This window comes from Gasterosteus aculeatus, chromosome 10 (assembly GCF_964276395.1).
Source record: "Gasterosteus aculeatus chromosome 10, fGasAcu3.hap1.1, whole genome shotgun sequence".
NCBI lineage: Eukaryota > Metazoa > Chordata > Actinopteri > Perciformes > Gasterosteidae > Gasterosteus > Gasterosteus aculeatus.
The window spans coordinates 17,034,094-17,048,042 of record NC_135697.1 but is presented as its reverse complement, the minus strand read 5'-3'; the positions used below and the strand labels follow the sequence as shown (position 1 = coordinate 17,048,042).

The window sequence follows — 13,949 nt, the reverse complement described above, 5'->3', positions numbered from 1 at the left end:
GAAAACCGTCTCCATGAAGGTCTTCCTCAAAAAGAATGACAGCATGAGGTTTAACCGGTGAAAACAGAAGTATTTCTCATTTGCCTCTTTTTGTGACAGTGTGTATTCTTTATCACCGAAGACCAACTATTTATCACAAAATGTCCTTTACTGCACAGAATACTAGAGTATACTATACCCTAGTATTCCCTAGTATAGTACTGCAGTGAAAACTGTCCACTAAGCAGTGTAACACCGGCCAGAGACGCCTCCTAAATGGGACACTGAGTCCTTTGGTGGACCCCAAAAAAAAACAGAAAAGCGCCTTCCGATGCATTTTCTTTCCTACCCTTTACACAAGAGCGGCGTAAGTGTGCCGGCCTCATGAACCCAGGTACACACCCCAGGGGGGGGCATTACGAGGCGACACTAATCAAAGAGCACACATGAGCACACTGATGACGGTTGCCTTTCATCGTGTGCGCCGACAGAAGTAAAAGCTCCTTTGGAATCGACACTGAACCCGGCGTCTCATTACAGCGCTGTAAAAGGGCAAGACGGAGGCAGCATTACGCAGTATCTCCTGCTGTGTGCGTCTGATTGTGTAGCTGCGATATGTTGGAGGGAGAGGGACCCCGTGTGTGCAGTGCTCCCCCACACAGGCTGCACCGAAATGACTTCCTCAGACTGCCTCCTCTCTCTCTTCCTTTCCTTCCTTTTACTACCTTTTCTCCCTCCGGCTTCTCCGGGTCCTTATTCCTTCATTGTCTCAGTCTTTAACCCGCCGCTCACCCGTCTCTCCTCTTCACCTTTTGTCACGATTCTGGGTCGTATTTAGCAGCCAGGGCTTTATCTTCCTCCTCTTCTTCACTTTCAGCCTAATCATCGTTTCCCAGGCCTCCAGGTTTATTGACTCTAAAACGCATTCGTCAGCTTGTGCTACAGAAACCGATGTGGCCCTGTTTGGCCCTTCGTCAACAAGAGCTAATTGAATGATGATCTGTTCCACTAGCCTGTGTGTGTGTGTGTGTGTGTGTGTGTGTGTGTGTGTGTGTGTGTGTGTGTGTGTGTGTGTGTGTTTGCTCGTACAGTTTGCACTGCTACTTCCTTCCAGCTTTTAATCTTTTCCCCACGTCTAGAATTGCAAGGTTGAATTTATTATTCCCACAAACAAAACTTGACAACATGCACGGCAGGTTGCCCAGGTTTCAACATTTTTGCATTATTTCATATTCCTGAGATATGAATGAAACAATCAAACTGTGTGTTCACCCACTCACCCCACAAAAAAAGGGAACAAACTCATTTTTATCGGTTCTTTATTAAAATCATCGTTTTTTGTCGTGTATTTCTGTCCTGCTGGCAGCGCAGCACGTTATTGTCATCGCCCCCACTGAAGCCGAATGGCAGCAGCATCTAACTTGTGTGTGTGTGTGTGTTTGTGCACTGTGAATTTGACAGTGCGTGCATGAGTCTGCGTGTGAGCTGCTGACAATAAAGTGTAGCACGACTAGCCATCGTCACCGTACAGTCAATACAGCAGTATTAACACAAGGCCTTGAGACATCGTTCACAGGGTCCGTGTTTCCACTGCAGGCTGAAACCGGGCTCACCAGGGCTCAGGCCGGGAAAGGCTCCTCGTCAAACTGAACGCAGTGGTTGGGGGTTTATGCGCCTTGGACCACAGCGACTCACATTGATGCATTACATGCATCGTAAGGTGGTCGTGTTTCCACGTTGTACCCGATGATGGGTGCATGGTCTCGGTCTGCTGTCCACTGGGGAGTAAAAGTGGGAGGAGGTTTGAAGATGTGATCATCAAAGGGAAGCCCTGGTTCAGTCATGTTTGGCCTCAGTGGAAACCACACATTCAAGCAGATTCATCCCTGCCCCTGACATGTGTCATATTAGCCTTACCAGATTTGTAAAATGAAGATAGAAACAGTGTGTCTGTCATGTACAATATGTTCTTTTTCTTTTGATTTTACAGCACAGCAGCTTGGCAGATACAACACATGAACCATGTATATCAAAGTCCTTCTGGACACTGTATAGGTTGGTTGGCAGGGGTAGCTGTGCGTGTTTTTGTATAGTAATTTAGCTTCTAGGCGATGCAAAAGAAGCCTGTGCTGCTCACTGCATTGTGTGTCAAAGAGGTCACCTCACTCTACACTGCGGTATAAACTCCAGGGTCCGATGTGAACTGGAAACGGGGTGGAGAACGCGACCCCTTCATAAGTGAGAGTTGTGGTAAAAGCTGCTGTATCCATAAAAGGTTTAATTGTTGTTAATCTTCAGCCCAAACCAAAAAATAAAGGCCCCTCTGGGTAGACAAACACGCGCCACCACTGCTACAGTGACACGGTCATAAGACACTCGCGCACCCCTCCACGTCGTCACTTTGTTGAAATCTTAGCGTTAGCTACAGTAGGTAGCTAATGGAGGCGAATGGTTGGTCTTAAGTGAGCAAAAACACAGTTATGTACTGGTCTCTGTTTTCGCTTGGGGGTGGAAAGCTGGGCAGGAGGTTCGAGACAAGGAAAGACGGACAAAGAGACATATTCATTGAGATAATACTGAAAATTTAGTAGACAAACTTATATAACATAGATCTACCTTGAAATATACTATCATATATATTTAGATATTCTATCTTTTTTTTTTAATGAAATAAATATATCCATAGATACTCTTCTTTTTTCAAAACAGACCGACTTTACAATTGCAGAGACGCAACAACACAATGGATAGACGTGAGGAAAAAGAGGCTCTGCGCTCACACCGCTAGCAGCTGCTGGTGCTCGACTGGTGCTACGCGCGCTAACTGGCTAGCTAGCGCGCGTAGGTGAGGCGGACGAACACAAGCGTTTTTTAAATGGGAAACTTCATCTAATCTGTGTGTCTCAGAGGTTGTTGGTTCTACGAGCAGCACACTTGAGGTGCTGGCGGTGTGATCGCACAGAAACGTCTAATCAACGCTGTTACGGCTTTCATTGAAAGTTGTATAAGCTGTTGATTGACAATTGTGATAAGCAACGCAATGAAATGCTTAAAGTTGTTTAAGAAAGTTGTCTAGAATTTGCCTGTTGATTGAATATGAGGGAATATGTGTTTTGACACGTAACTGTCATATCCAATGGTCATGTGATGAGAAACATCATCTCCAAAATATTATGATGAGAAACGACAATTTTCTGTAACACTACCCACCGCCACACACACACACGCACATATCTATATATATATTTGATTAATACATATATAGATTTTTTTCTGAAAGAAAGGCAGACTTTGTACAACACGTTTACGTTTAAAACTCAATTTCTCTTTTAGTTTTTCTCAGCTGAAGTAAATTGTGGCTCAGATGCAGATTCAGGCAAACAAGAGCTGACGAGACCCATGTGTGGATGGAGGCGTGGCGACTCATCACTAAGCCCCACTGATGGGTCCTGATGATCATCTCCATGTTGATGGATGTAAGTAGCTCTAGCTAAGTGCTCGACATCGGACTGTAACTGCTGGTGTCAGCTCGGTTATGGATTAAAAAGCTATAGCTCTTGATTGAACATTTACAAGGTGAGAAATACCCCCAAAAAATAGAAATCTCACAGGAGGCGCAACCTTGTCTACCAGGCACCATCTCTTACACCCTCCTTCAGAACGTCGCTCATCTGCTAGCTGGCCTCCAACATTAGCATAGTCTCTTTGACATCAAAACGGTACTGGCACCAGATTGAATTCTTCACCGATCCAATTCCGCCCTGTCCGGTTATACTGTCTTGAGGGTAAACCCAAGACATGTTGGGTAAAGTAAATAACTTCATATTCATACTTTATACAAAAGGTATGGCAGGAAAAAAATCTGTGAAGGTCTAAAAATATGTATTTCCCTGCAATCTTTCGCCTTCTCTCACCAGAACTGTGTAGCACCACCATGTTAGAGACACATCCTCTACTCACACCTGGGTTGGTTGGTTTCTCCGATGTGATCTAGTCCTGGCACTAATTGGACGACTTGCATGAGGAAACCAACAAAACTCAAAACTGTAACCAATTCCAGATCTAATTCGTCACCAACCCAATTAGACGATATAAATGCTAAATTAGCATACCGTTATGTGAAATGAACCAGAGTGATTTCATTGTCCATCTCTCAAACAGACACAAGCACAAACCATCAAAAGTGCTACAAATTCCACACTCAAAGTGTCTGAGTTGTTGTTGCAGCGCACTTGATTGTGGCTGACTTTACATTCGATCAAATACAGGGAAAAGAAAATGAATAGCTTAGCTTTCCATTGACGCAGTTAGGTAGTTGAGAGAAGGTTTCGTGTGCAGCTTAAGTAGTATGGCACAGTGTTTACATTGTATTAGACGTAATACATGTCTTGATATATAGTACACAATTAATACCAACAACAACTACAACACAGAAGTAAAAAGAAAGGTTTTTGCATGAACAGAGGGTGAATAATGTTTTGCTCAAAAAAGAGAAGATGTATTGGATAGTGTGGATGCCCTTTCATGTCCGTGTGTGTGTTTGTGTATGTGCGTATTTGAATGTGCACATATTTGAGAGATGATGGAATACTCTGCAAGATAAAAGTAAAGACAGCAGCTAAGGTTGTACAGATTGATTTGAGCTCTACTTAAGTTTGGCACTCAGCTTTTCATTAAGCCAGTAGAATATCAGTCACAGTCGACTTACCCTGTTGTCAAGAATACAAACACAGAAAAGCACAGACACAGACCAACCACATCGAGGAGAGGAGCAGAGAGGGCAGGACAGCAGAAGAGAAGACAAGAGAGACAAAGACACAGCCACTTAAATTAGGTTACGAAGGAGGTAAAGAAGATCGAGAACGAGAAAGAGAACGTAAATAAGGGGGCAAGGGAGCGAAAGAAGTGGAGTAGAAAAAAAGAGAAGACAACAGGAGAGGGTGCATGGATCACACAGGAGACAAGGTACTCATCAGCCTCCTCTCCCTGTCAACATGATGGTTTTCATCATACACAAAAAAGGGGCCTTGGGTGGGCGTCACAGTTCTGCGGGGATGTAAACAGTTTGTTAAGGAAAAATGACAATAGGGGAAAGCCATTTCTTAAGGGAAAAATATAAGAACACTGTTCTGCGATAAAGGCTTCTGAGAGCAGCAGGCATACAGTACTACAAAGTTCCTGAGCCCTCAGTGAGCAAGTACTGCTCGGCTTCAACCTCCAAAGCCCTTTACGTTCGGAGCAAAGGAGTCCTCTTCAGTTGTCCCACTCTTGCAGTCTGCTTTTAGTGTAATGGATAATAACCCTGTTCGGGATGCAAGTTGCTGCTGTGGTTTGTAGTCATTCACATACTGAGAGGGATGAAAGGAAATAACAGCAAGCACACCATTGCTTCTGTTTCCCTTTGACCTAGCCCATAGGGTTTGTTTGGCTTTATGGTTTGTTTGTTTGTGCAGAACTTTAGGAAAAGGCTCAGTGCGTTTACTCTACTGACTCAGCCCTGCAGAGCGTCCTTATGACTTTTGATACCTTCAGACCTCGCTCTCCACGCTGGAGAAATGGGCCGAACCCCTTCTTGAGCAAAGGCTCGTGGCTTTGAGGGGTAAGTGAGGAGACTGAGGGAACCTCTGCGGTTGGGGCACAGAGCGCAACCTCTGGTACTGTAGTTTAGCACTTGCTGAAGCCATGGAGGAGGGCTGCGGTGCCCCAGGAGTGGATGAGACCACAGAGGGGGAGGATACAGAGGAGGAGGAGGTAGGTGGAGGAACATGGCTGGGATGAGACAAAGATGGAGGAGCTGGAAGGGCAGGGAGTTGGGGCGGCAAGCTTGCTATGAGGCTCGGGGGTGGGGATGATTGCCGTCCTCGATCTCTATCGGTTCTTTGTGTTCGCTGCTGTATACTGAGGTTTGACTGGCTGCCCGATTTGGGTGGATTCTGTGAGCGCTCGGGTTTGGAGGAGGATGAGGAGTCATGTTTTGGCTTCAGTGGACCTCGGTGGTACAGCTCTTCCTGGCTTCGGGAGCTTTCGCGGGGCCACTTGGAGGGGTGGGGTTGTGAACGGTGTCGCGGAGAATGACACGAGGAACAAGCGGCACGACCTTTCCCCTTGTTCTTTGATTTCCGTTTACTCTTCTTTTCATCCTGTATGTGGAGTTTGTCGACTGACCAGTATCGTCGAGGAGGTGGCGGCGTAAGTGGAGTGGGAGGCCAGCGTGATCCTGATCCCCACACTCTCTTTCTTGCATCCCCTCCAACGCCGTCACCTCCTCCTCCAACAGACCCCCATCCACTTTCTGCTGTCCCCCACCTGTCCCCCCGCTCCAGGAACAGGTCATCTCTACTGGTGATGCTGCCGGTTTTTTCCCTTGAAGGGTAGGTGCTGAAAAACCAACCACCCCCACCGATCCCTCCTACGGACCTGCCTTCATGATCCTCCCAATACCTCTCAAACTTCCCAAACTCTCCTGAGGAGCCATCATCATCAGAATATATCCCAACAACCTTATCACGTTCCCGCTCTTCATCTGACATAGTCCTTACTCCTCCACGCCTCTTTCCATGGTCTGCTTTTCTCCTCTCCATCTCAGAATCTTCTTCCTCACCCTCTGCTCCGGACTCCCACTCGTGGAAAGACAGCCCCTCCTTGGAGTGCATCTGAGCTCTTCCATCCCGCCCCAGCAATGGCCTCCTCTCTCTCTCTACTGCTACAGTTCCCCGCTCTGAACTTTTACTCTTCCTCCGTTTAGAGGAGACAGGCAACAAGGGTAGAAAGGCAGATGGAATGGTGTCGGAGGACGTGTTGACTCCTCCCCAGAACTTGACAGATGTCGAAGGCTTTCCGCTAGAGTCAGGAAGGTGCTTGCTGTTTCTTCTCCTGTTTTGTGTTTCTTTCCCTCTGATTTCCTCCCCATCATCCCTCTCTTTCTCTTCTCCCTTCATCTCTTCACCTGGTATGTTCCATCCAAAGCTTCGGATTGAACTTTCACTCTTTTTCCGAAACGACTCTCGCCTCAGGCCTGGGTATGATGGGTAATCTGGTGTCCCTGATTTGAGTTCCTCTCTTTTGTCAGCATCCCCTCCCTCCTGCTCTGACCGCTTTTGGTCTCTCTTTTTCATCTTATCCTCTTTCTTCCTCTTCTTTGCTTTGCGCCGTTTTCGCTCCCTTTCTCTTTCCCTTTCCTCCCTCTTCTTCTTCTTCCTGCCTTTCTTCCTCCTCTTGCTGTCACGTTCCCTCTCTTTGTGATGTCTCTTTTCCTCTTTAGCTACTCCTCCATCCCCCCGTTTTCTTCCCCCTTCCCGGCCTCGCTCTCTGTCCCCCCATGATGCCCACCACTCCTGTAATTGTACCAGCTGGCTGCCTGTTCTCTCTCTGCCATGATCCCTCTGGAGACGTGGCTTCCGGGGCGGAACTGGTGGAGGTGGTGGGCTGCACGGCAGCGAGCGTGATGACATGCGACGGGAACGGATCTTCTTCTGTGTTCCCAGGAGGAGGCTGGACTCCTCTGTCAGCAGATCTGAATCATAATCGTCGTCCAACGTTAAATCCCGGTCGCCTGCCCGATACCGGAAACTCAGCGAAGAGTTGCAGGAGCTGTCACTGGAGCAAGAAGAGGGGGAATTTGATCTCGACTGTGAGACAGAGGATGAAGAAGAAGATGATGTTGATGAAGTGGAAGAGGAAGAGGACGAGGCACTGGAGCAGGAGGAGTAGATACGGCACAGGGAGGAATGAGTGGTGGGAGTGTGGGTAGGAGAAGAGAGTGGGACAGGCAGAGGTGGTGGAGGACGTCGCCCTCTCCTTCCACCTCCATCGCTGGCTCCATACCTCCCACCTCCTCTTCTACCCAGAGGGAGTATATTCTCATAGAGGGGACCTCCTGAGTTTTTTCTCTTTGCCTGAGCTAGGCTTCCTCGTCGCCAGAAAGGAGGCCTTCGTGGCGAAGATAGGAGCGTTGGAGGTGGCTTTGGGATTAAGTGCCATGGTCCTAGTTGGGAGCCTTTAGGAGGCATCCGCGGCATCCCTGAGGCTTTGTATCCTCTAGGATTGGCTTTGGGAGTCTGCTGGGGGCCTGCCGCTTGCAGTTCAGAGTTAACTCCCAGCCCCTCTGGATCTATAGGACCATAATAGCGCTTATATTCGTCTAGCACTGTGTCACCTCCTCCCCCAGCTCCAACTGCCACTCCGCTCTGCAGGCCCCAGTGCTGTCCAAGGTTCAGCTGATACTGTGGGGCCTGAAGTTCAGTAATCCCTCCTGCGATCCCCCCAACACCCACTCCCCCACCGCTTCCTCCGCTAATGACCTTCTCTGGCTTTGACCTGTTCCAGCGATCGACCACGGCAAGTCTTCGGTCATGGCGAGGCAAGAAGGTGGAGCAGGGCATGGGGCCTTCGAGCAAAGGGCTGTTTGAGGGTCCCAGAGCCATTGCAGAGTGCCCTGTAGTTGGCGGCGACCCGGGTAGCATGGTGGTGTAGGTCGGCCCCTGCTGCTGTTGATGGTGGTGCTTCTGATGCTGTTGAACCATGGCGATGGCGGTCGTGTTATTTATTGTGGAGGTAACAAGATGTTGTTGGGCTGCAGTGGCCATGCCGGTCATGGCGTGGTACTGGGGCAAAGAGCTACCTCCTGGTGCTGTCTCGTCCTCAAACTTGCAGCAACTATACATCCCCTGGGTGGAGCGATAAAAGAGAAATTGCAATTAGACCAGCAGGCGGCCAAGTTTGACAGGGAGGAAGTGAGTGTGAGACAGTGAGACACTGAGACGACCGGCGTGTCACATTTTGGGAGGGAAACCTACATTGATTCGACACTTAACCAAACCGTTGGAAAGCAAACTACTGGTGTCATTGTTCCAGCGGTTTTCAACCAGACCATTTTTTCTTAGATTTGATATTTCTAACAAACCACCAGCTGCTATGAAACCTACAAAGAGAAACCAATAACCACATCCTTTTTCTGAATAGCTTAGCTTCCCCACAAATCACATGACTAATGCCTAAACAAACATGGCTTTGCAAGTTAGTTTGTTTTAAGAAAAGCTTGTTTGTTTGTTGATTGACCTCACTGAGGATCCAGTTAAACCTGCGAAATTAAGAAGGGATTTAAATTTGGCTGGCTTAAAAGTATGAGTTATGATATATCCACTATCCACCCGACTTTAGTCTTCACCCAGAACATCACACAAACAACTGTGTAAATGTGTTGGTTTAACACTTAGACAGAGGAAAATATCTTTATTCTGTTGTCTCTCACTATGCTGGCAAATTGCTTTAGGTGGTTTCCTTCTGCGTCTGTTTCTCTGTCTGCAAACAGACAGCAGAGAGTTTGGAAAAACTCTGGATTGAGTTTACCAAGATGTTAATTTCACACTATCAAGCAAAACAAAGCTTTCAGTACACAAAATATAAATTTAGCTTGAATAGGGGCTCGTTTTTTCTCCAAGGGGTTTAGATCTTCTGCAGAAGACTCAAAACAATCTGATAAAGCAAACCTAACCAAACCTATTTGGTTGCTGGAATGAAAAACTGATGCTAAATATTAAAAGAATACGCTTTCCTCCCAGCTGCTAGGTGGCTTACTTAACCAGAACACAACAAAGAAAACGAAAATAGAACTTCTTCCGTTCTATTTTCACAGTAAATATTATACACAAGGAACCTTAAAGCAGTGCATGAAAGTAAATCAAACCTGTTCTCGCTCAGAACGGATGACGCTCGGTTAGTAATTCAAACCTTTTTCAAACCTTAACCAGTTACTTTAGACTAAAACGCAAACATGAATTTATCCTACATAATTTTGAAATACAGCCCTATACGTCTTAAGTTAAAGGTCACTGACCAAAGGGCGGTTCTTATCAGTTAATCTTAAATATCCCAAATATTATATTGAAAAAATAATTAATGTTGTTCTGATGTAAATATTACATATTCTCGCTCCACATATAACTGTTACATCCGCTGAAATGAAAATGTCCTTTACACTTTAAATGTGTCTTGGTGTTATTACTTTAAGGCACTTGAAATCGCTCACTTGCTTTTAATGAACTGCTCTCAACGTCCGTGATAAGAACCAGTCTGTCTTTTTTATATCTCTGCAGCCACATCCAACCATGTTTGACATTAATAAAAGATGAAGTGGAAGAGCCAGTGTGTAAATTCCTCATGTCATTTTTTTAAAATGTGAAACCCCAAGGAGAATAAATTAGTTATACAAGACATGCAAGGCTACTTCTACTGTTTCTCGCCTACCTTTGTATATTTTAAGCTCCCTGAAGATAGAAGCGGCTAACCGAGCAGCCCCGTGGAGAGCCTTGTAAATCACCGAGACTCTATTATTCTTCATACCTGAAGATGATCTATAATATCCCGCGATATCGGTCACATCTTAATGACAAAATGTGTGGGGCCTTGTGTAAATCTCGGTTCCCCACGGGACACAGATCCGATGGAGGGACGTAATAATGGCCCTTCCGGACACATGAATCAGCCGTCCCGGTGGCAGAAGTGCTATCTCAGTCTCCAGAGCGCGGGGCGCAGCGCACTGTGAAATTGAAACTCGGGTGAGTCACTGATTGGGTCAACGCAAGAAGCTATGAAGCAAGCGCGGAATAGATCGTGGAAGATACGAGTTAACTGCTCATTGAACTGATGGTTTTATTCTTAAAATGACGATTTCCGCAGAGTCGAGTTTGCTGGTGCAAGAACATTTGATGTAAACCGCAACGTGCACGGTTGTCAAAGCAGTAATGGTATCTAACAGGCAGGAGGCGATGGTGACGTCCCCGTGTCTTCTCTCTGTGAAGCTCCTCCTCCCTTCTGCTGCTGTGCTCTCTTCGGTTCCTTCTGGCCTCTCCTGAACCCCTGCTGTAGTCCACCACCTCTGCCTCCACCCCCTTACACTTGTCTTCTCATCTCAAAACCTTTCCTTATTCCGCAATTTCATCCAGTGCCTTACCTAATTACATCCCCGTTCCTCTCAACCCTCCTGCCTTTGCTCCTGAAAGTCTTTCTCAGGACTTTTCTAAATATTTCCAGATCCTCAGTGTGAACTTAGAGAAACTCTATTGGCTCTTAAAGAAGTGACCTTTCTGTGTGACTCGGAGGAGAAACACCATTGATGTTTTTCTCTTTGGTTTTCCCTCCTTGTGCCTTTGCTCGGTGCCAGAAACAAGTACCTTCCAAATCCAAACCTTGATTTTATTTGAAAACTGTGCGTTACTTTGGGCGGAGACGGGAGCCGTTTACCTGCAGCTTTCGTAAATACTAGGGGTGGGGGGAAAAAATCGATTCTTCAATTTCTCTCGATTCTCTCTAGAACGATTCGGTCGCGATTCAGAAAAGTTAATAATCGTAATTAAAAAAAAAGAAAAAGTCCGTCTCGCGCGATATTTGCTCCCTCGAGAAGCGTGAACTTCCTCGCTCGCGAGGTTAGTCTCTGCTCGCGCTCGAAGGTGTTTTCTACGCGCTCGCTGATTTTCTTTCTGACAGTAAGGGGGCGGAGCCAGTCACCACGGTCTCTACACCTGATGGTAACCGTAGTGGACCGTAGACGACAACCAGCTACAACCATCATTTACCATCATTACCGGCGCATTAAGAGCAATGCGTCCAGCTCGCAGACCGGTCCGTCAGTCTGAATCTGAGTATCTAATAACTTTACCGAACTATGGAGGAGCCTGCGCACATCTTACCTCATTATTTACATTTTCCAAAAAGTCGATCCGTATTGAAAGTTGGGAAGATATTCACAGATTTGGACTTTTTTCCGGTATTTTACGGATACGGACCGGTCTGAGACTAAGAGCAGCTTTTTCTTCATTTAAAATAAAAATGTTTAATTTTTTTTCACATGGGGTACTTCCATATTGTGTTGAAATGCGAGCTGCGTTGGTTCTATCGTTGATAGAAAATCATATTTGTGACAAAGATTTTTTTTTCTCTTATAAAAAATTAGAGAATCTGTTGATTTTATTTAATTATCAAACAAAGTAGGAAGTGATTCGCAACCTCTGAGTAGCAAACTCAGATTTGAGAAAATTTAGAAAATCGAGATGCATTGATACTCGTTTTATCAGTTTAGAATCGATAATCGGTTTAGAATCGAATCGTTGACCTCTGAATCGTAATCGAGTCGAATCGTGAGGTGCCAAGAGATTCCCACCCCTAGTAAATAGGATGCAGGTCGAAGTATCACAGCTGATACAGCTGTCCATCTAGGCATACAATTTACACCTGGGCTTTGCTGTGTTCACCCCTAGTCAGACAATGAACGGATGTGATGTGTTTTGTGGGAGCATGCGAAGCCTTTGCCGCCTCACCCTGCTGAGGGCCAGGAGGAAGTCCATCCCCCCGGATCGCTTCACACAGTGACGTAATTTCCAGTAAACCAGATGCTCCCAGGCAAACACCAGGAGGCTGAGACCCATGGCCACCAGCAGCATGTAGAAGACGCCCGCCATGTTGTCTATGTCCAGCTTACTGCTCATCACCTGGGGGGCAGAAGGGAAGGACGTGGGGGGGGCGACAGGAAATCTCTTTTGAATTAATAATTCTGATTCATTTGTTTAACACCAAATAACCCGTAAACAAATCCATATTGATATTGATCCAAACCCACAACAAGAAGAATTAGTTGGGTTTGGAAGCAAAACCAAACGAAGCGACAGATAGTTTCTCTCTGTAGGTGTCACGGTGTGGTTCACTTCCTGTCTTATTTTGTCGTTTTCTGCCACTCGTGTCCCCGGGTAACTTCACTTCCTGCCTTGTCTCGTCATCCCCTGTGTTCGTCTAATAGTTTCCACCTGTGTTCCAATCACCTGCACCTCCCTTGTGTATTTAAGCCATGTGTCTCCTGTGTCACTTGTCGCGTCATTGTCTCTAGCCACGCATGTCCTGTCTTTGTCTTGGATACCCATAGTTCATGCCTGTGTGTTTTTGCCCCCTTGGATTTTTGACCATTGACTATTAAAGTCCTTTGTGTTCCTGTTGAACTCTGCGTCTGAGTCCTGCCTTCCACCAGCACCCCTGACAGAATGACGCGACCAAGAAAGGACTCCGCAGAGTTTTTTCCCCTGGACGAGTTCAGGGGAACCCGTCTGGCAATGGGCGGTCCACGGAGTCTCCAGCGGGCTGCTGGTAATGGGGGAACGGTCCTCCCGGGGGTTCCAGCTGGGTACTTGTACTACTCCGTCTCCCCATCTGGAGCCCTCACTAGGCATCTGGGTCACCATCCGCCGCCTACCACATGGTCCCCAGAGGAGGAGGCCATTTCGTGGTCGTCCGGCGGCGATTCTCATTGGGAGCGGGTAATGGACCTTGCGGTCCGACTCCAGGCCACCTATGCTCCCCACGCTCGGCCGCAGCGCACTATGTCCAGCGCTGGGCCGCAGCGACGTCCCGACCCCGCTCGGTCGCAGCGCAAGATGTCCCGCGCTGGGCCGCAGCAGATTCCCGTCCCGGCCTCCCGACCCAAGCCCATGACCCCCGAGCCAGTGCCACGATCCATGTCCCCGACCCCCGAGCCAGTGCCACGATCCATGTCCCCGACCCCCGAGCCAGTGCCACGATCCATGTCCCCGACCCCCGAGCCAGTGCCACGATCCATGTCCCCGACCCCCGAGCCAGTGCCACGATCCATGCCCCCGGTACCAGCACCACGTTCCATGCCCCCGACCCGACCAGTTCCGGCGCCACGTTCCATGCCCCCGACCCGACCAGTTCCGGCGCCACGTTCCATGCCCCCGACCCGACCAGTTCCGGCGCCACGCTCCATGCCCCCGACCCGACCAGTTCCGGCGCCACGCTCCATGCCCCCGACCCGACCAGTTCCGGCGCCACGCTCCATGCCCCCGACTCGGCCAGTCCCCGCTCCGAGACTCTCAGCCATGACCCCGACGCCCCCAGTCCCCGCTCCGAGACTCAGGCTCCCTCCCTCCCATCCCATGGTCCTCTCCCACCCTCCCGTTGGTGATTTG

The 13,949-nt window shown here is 47.8% G+C and overlaps 1 protein-coding gene across 1 annotated transcript in view; it reads right to left on the bottom strand.

Annotated features, from left to right (window-relative positions):
* Window positions 1–1,284: 1,284 nt before the first annotated feature.
* grin2da (glutamate receptor, ionotropic, N-methyl D-aspartate 2D, a) overlaps window positions 1,285–13,949 on the bottom strand; it is a 65,806-nt gene continuing 53,141 nt past the window's right edge. Inside the window, exons 17-18 of the mRNA XM_078081347.1 lie at window positions 12,294–12,464; window positions 1,285–8,645 (exon numbers count right to left, since the gene is read on the bottom strand). Of these exons, the coding sequence (XP_077937473.1) occupies window positions 5,508–8,645; window positions 12,294–12,464 (3,309 nt within the window). The 3' untranslated portion in view covers window positions 1,285–5,507. The remainder of the gene's footprint in view (window positions 8,646–12,293; window positions 12,465–13,949) is intronic.